Consider the following 5,132-nt stretch of genomic DNA (forward strand, 5'->3'; position numbering starts at 1 on the left):
ATTCCTTCACAACCCGATGGACGATTCGCAATGCTGACAAGTTGCCCGCCGTGCAGAATTTAACCACATGGCCATTCGATACGTGGCAAGGGAATGCACCCATGTATTATCTATCCGGATTGGTGTGATAGGTCGGTATCCGGATGGCTGCGCGCCGAGGCCCACGCTCATTTGCAAAAACAAGCTCCGCCCACGTACAGTAGGAGTCGACGGCGAGAGGGATGCGCGACACCAGTGATCCTACGACGCTTCGCATCGGCGACCTTTACTGGAAGCAAGATGGGCCGACGCAATGGACGCTGGCGAAGCTTCTATCGCAGCAAGAAAATGGCACAGCCACGGTCGGGCTCGTCGATGAGACCACCGGTGCGCTCCTGCCCAACGAAGAGCACGACGTCGAGGCCGCGCAGCTGCGTCCGGCCAACCCGCTCAAGAGGTACTCGTTCCTTTTGAATATGGCTACTAAGGTGCTCGGGATGCTAGCCACTGCGCCGACATGACGTCGCTGCGCTACTTGCACGAAGCCGCGCTGGTCAAGAACTTGCACGACCGATGGATGGCCACGGATCGCCTCACGTACACGGCCATGTCCAACGTGCTCATCGCAGTCAACCCGCTCAAGGTGCTGCCCCACCCGGAGAAGGCCGCGATCGTGCGCGACTCGCTGGACAAGTCGCCGCCGCATCCGTACCAAGTCTCCGAGGTCTCACCATCTCGATGCTACCATGCGTATCCTCATCATGAGTAGAGCGCCTATCGCCAAATGCGCACGGTCAAGAAGAACCAGTCGATCATCATCTCGGGCGAGAGCGGGTCGGGCAAGACCGAGACGTCCAAGATCATCTTGGACTACTTGACCGCGCGGTCGGGCCTCGAGGCAAGTGCCAAGACGACGCGCTCCAAGCAAGTCGACTTTGAGCATGTGCTCGGCGACCAGCTCATGGAGACGATCCCGATTCTCGAGTCGTTTGGCAATGCGAAAACGCACCGCAACCACAACTCGTCGCGCTTTGGCAAATACATGCGCCTCCAGTTCACACCCAAGGACGCCAGCGCCAAGAACTCGGTCTTGCGGCTCTCGGGCGCGTCCATCGACACGTACCTCCTCGAAAAGTCCCGCCTCGTCATGCCGCCCGAGGGCGAGCGCAACTTCCACGTGTTCTACGAACTCCTTCGGTCGGGCGACGCGCCGCTGCTCGAGTCCCTCAAGCTCGTGCCGAATCCGTACGACGACAAAATCAAGGGCAACGACGTCGAAGACCATATGGGCACGTACCGGTACCTCAACGTCTCGGGCTGCGTGACGGCGAGTAACATGGACGACCGCAACAACTTTGCGCGGCTCATTGGCGCCTTTGAGAAGATTGGCATCGACACGAAAGAGCTCACGCGCGTCGTCGCGGGGCTTCTCCACCTCGGCAACGTGACGTTCGAGGAAGAGGACACGAACCAAGGCATGACGGCGACGCTCTCGACGTCGCCCGAGATGGACGACGCGCTCTCGATATCGGCCGACCTCCTCGGGCTGCGCGCCGACACGCTTCTCAACGTCATGACGAGTCGTCGCATCTCGCGCCAAAACTCTGCCGGCGGCACCGACCGGCGGCAGACGTTCCAGCGGCAAGCGTCCGTGTACGTGGTCAAGAAGGACGTCAAGCAAGCGAGCTACTCGCGCGACACGATCGCCAAGATGATCTACGAACAAGTACATACGCGCCTGGGTTATATCGATGGACTCTGACGTGGGGTAGGTGTTTGGCTGGCTCATGCGCAAGTGCGCGGCCGCGCTCAAGTACAACGCCGATGCGCAAGACGTCTTGCCGTACATTGGTGTCCTCGATATCTTTGGTTTCGAGGATTTCGAGCCGATGAACCGGAACTCGTTTGAGCAGCTCTTGATCAACTACGCCAACGAGACGCTCCAAGACATGTTCAACGTGTGCATCCTCAAGGCCGAGCAAGAGCTGTACCAAGCCGAGCACGTCTTTGCACCGCAAAACATTGGCCTCCGGTTTGCGTTCGACCCGAGTACCTTTGCGACGACATCGATCCCGTACGGCTTAGTGCTCAAGTGGATACGATTCTCATTGTCTCCAAGTAGGCGCCGCCTCGACGAGCTCTCGACCGAGATTCACTACGACGACAACCACGAGTGTCTCTCGCTCATTGCGGGTCGCTACGACAGCATCTTTGCGACACTCGACACGGTCGGCATTCTTGCCGGGTCGTCCGATAAGAAGCTCAACGAGAAGCTCCACCAAACGTTCAAGAAGCACCCGTGGTACGCGCAATGGTCATCAGAACAGTCGGGTTCTCATGTCGATCGGCGATTAGCTTTCCGCTGCCGCACCCCAAGGATGCGCACCACGACTTTTGCATCAAGCACTTTGCCGGCACGGTGCACTACCGCATCGACTCGTTCATTGACAAGAACAACAACGTGACGTCGGTGCAGTTCCAAGATCTTATCCATAGCTCGACGCTCAACGTGCTCAAAGAGACGGTCTTTTCGTCGCGCAACGTCGGGAGCATCTCGAAGATGTTTTCGCAGCAGATGAAGGGCCTTGCGGCCGAGCTCGACAGCACGCGCTGCAACTTTATCCGGTGCATCAAGCCCAACGCAGCGATGGACGCGACGCTCTTTGACCGCGACAGCGTCTTGAGCCAACTGCGCTGCTCGGGAACCGTCCAAGCCTGCCAGGTGCTGCAGGTCGGCCTCCCGACGCGCGTCGCATACCATGAGCTCCTTGCGGTCTACGCGCCATTGGTGCCGCCGTCGTTTCTCGCCAAGTACGAGACGCAGCCAAGGTTGTTTACGCAGGGACTTTGCCACGCCCTCGAGATTCCGCTCGACGCGGTGCGGTTTGGCGAGTCGCGTCTCTTCTTCAAGGCCGGTCTGTCGCTCGAAAAGCTCTCATGCAATATACTAACGTGGTTTCTGCAGGCAAGGTCGACTTGCTCGACAAGCTCTTGAACGCGACCGAGTGGATTTCCGTCGACTTGCTCGTCATGACGCTCAACAAGTACCTCGTCAAGAAGCGCTGGCTTCGCGCTGTCACCAAAGTCATGGTCGCCAAGGCATTCGAGAAGCTCTTCCTCGCGAGTCAAATGCGGCACAAGGCGATCAAGCTGCAGTGCTGGTGGCGCCAGCGCCGTGCTTGCCGCCGCATCGAAGCGATCCGCAAGACGCTGCGCATTTCGCGCCTGTGGAGCCGCATGAAGGACAAGCTCCTCGTGCAATCCGCGTTCGAGGGCCGCGTCGAGGAGAAGATGACGCTGCTGCACGCCCTCCTCCTTCGAAAGGACGTCAAACAAGACTCCAAGTGGCTCCTCCAGTGGCTTGGCCCGCTCCAGCGCACCATGTACGTCCAGAAGCTCGGCAAGGCGGCGTGCATGACGTACCTCGCCAAGCGCGCCTTTGTCCAGCTCCTCGAGCATGTCCGGGAAAAGCGCGCGTCGATCGCGCTCCAGTCGCAGGTTTGTTGTCGGTCATAGCTAGCGGTCGCCCTGACTATGAACGCGTAGGTCCGGCGGTACCTTGCGGTCAAGGAGGCCAACGCGCTGCGCAAAAAGATGCAAGCGCAAAAGCACTGGCGCAAGATGCGTCTCTGGCTCACGGCGTCGGCCAAGCTCGTGGGGCTCTTCCGCCGCGTGCACCTCACGCGTCTCGAGCTCGACAATGCGCGCTTGGTCACCGAGATCGACGCGTTCAAATCGGAGGTGGCGGCGGCGCACGCCCAGGCGGCGGCAGTCGCATTCGACGCCAAGGAGGCGGCGGCGGCGCATGCATCGAGCAAGGCCCAGTACGAAGCCTCGATGGACGCACTCGAAGCCAAGCTCGCGCAAGCCGACGTGCAGATCCAGTGGCTCGACCAGGAAAATGTGGACAAGGACAGCAAGATCCTCGAGATGCGCATGGAGGCCAAGGACCTCAACGACGCGATCGCGGACGCCGAGACGACGCTCGAGTGGACGATTTCCAAGAAGGACACGACGATCACGTCCCTTCAAGGCGAACTCGCGACCTTGGGCGCCAAGCTCGACGCGCTTCAGGCGGAGCACGCGGCGTGTGCGTCCGTCGCGGTCCGCTTGGAAGAAGCCACCGACGCGCTCGATGCGCTCCAAGAAGAATTCGACGACGCAATTGCTGCCATGGACGCCAAGATGACGCAGCAGTCGGCGGACGCGGCGACCGAGCACGCCATGGACATCGAACGTCTCGAAGCGGCACTGGCTGCTGCCGACGCGGCCCGCGTTCACGCGGAAGACCTCCACGCAGCAGCCATGGTCGACCACGCGGTGCAGAGCCAGGCCTTGGAAACGACGCAGGAAACGATGCGTGCCGAGCACACGGCGGCGGTGGAGGCTCTCGAAGCGCAACTGGCGACTGCCAACGCGCAGCTGGTCGAGGCCAAGACGTCTCATGAAGAGGCCGTCGCCGCGCATGAAGAGATGCTGATCGCATTCGGCGCCAAGGTCGATGAACAAATGGCAGCGCACGACGCGGCGATCGCAGAGCTCGACTCCAAGCTCGACGCGGCCGACGACGCGCGCGCGGACTTCGAAGCGCAGCTGGCCGAAGCGGCGGGGGCGCATGAAGCCGCGGCGGCCGAGCACGCGTCGCGCGTCAAGAAGCTTGAGACCAAGCTCAGCATCCATGCGGCGCTGCGTGAGACGATGAAGATCGAGCATGAGAAGCGTGTCACTAGCCTTGAAGAGAAGCTGGCCGCCGCCGAGACGCAGCGTGACACCTTTGAGACGCAGCTTGCTGAAGCCACTGTGGGCCACGCGATCAAGATCCAGTCGCTGGAAGCCAAAAGCGTCGAGTCATCGGGTGCCATGGCGACCATGGCCACCGAGCACGCGGCTGCGATTGCTGTCCTTGAAGCCAAGGTCTCGGGAGCGGACGCGCGGCGCAAGTCGATCAAGGAGGAGCTGCGCGCAGCACTCGCTGAGCATGCAACGGAGAAGGCTGCGCTTCAAGCTTCGATCTCGGAGACGACGGCTGCAAAGCTTGCTGTCGAGACGACGCTTGCAGCCTCGACAGAGCAGCTTGCGACGGTCCAAGCCACCCTCGAGAAGGATGCCACCGAGCACGAAAAGGCATTGAATGACCTTGGCACTCAACTTCA

General features: G+C 60.8%; 1 protein-coding gene across 1 annotated transcript in view; it reads left to right on the forward strand.

Annotated features, from left to right (window-relative positions):
* Positions 1-221: 221 nt before the first annotated feature.
* Positions 222-5,132, forward strand: part of SDRG_01851 (hypothetical protein) — a gene marked incomplete at its 5' end in the record, with an annotated part of 7,588 nt that continues 2,677 nt past the window's right edge. The window contains 8 exons of the mRNA XM_008607403.1: positions 222-436; positions 484-703; positions 749-1,705; positions 1,752-2,053; positions 2,102-2,281; positions 2,335-2,894; positions 2,945-3,477; positions 3,526-5,061. Of these exons, the coding sequence (XP_008605625.1) occupies positions 222-436; positions 484-703; positions 749-1,705; positions 1,752-2,053; positions 2,102-2,281; positions 2,335-2,894; positions 2,945-3,477; positions 3,526-5,061 (4,503 nt within the window). The remainder of the gene's footprint in view (positions 437-483; positions 704-748; positions 1,706-1,751; positions 2,054-2,101; positions 2,282-2,334; positions 2,895-2,944; positions 3,478-3,525; positions 5,062-5,132) is intronic.

Source organism: Saprolegnia diclina (genome assembly GCF_000281045.1).
Source record: "Saprolegnia diclina VS20 unplaced genomic scaffold supercont1.4, whole genome shotgun sequence".
Taxonomy (NCBI): domain Eukaryota; phylum Oomycota; class Saprolegniomycetes; order Saprolegniales; family Saprolegniaceae; genus Saprolegnia; species Saprolegnia diclina.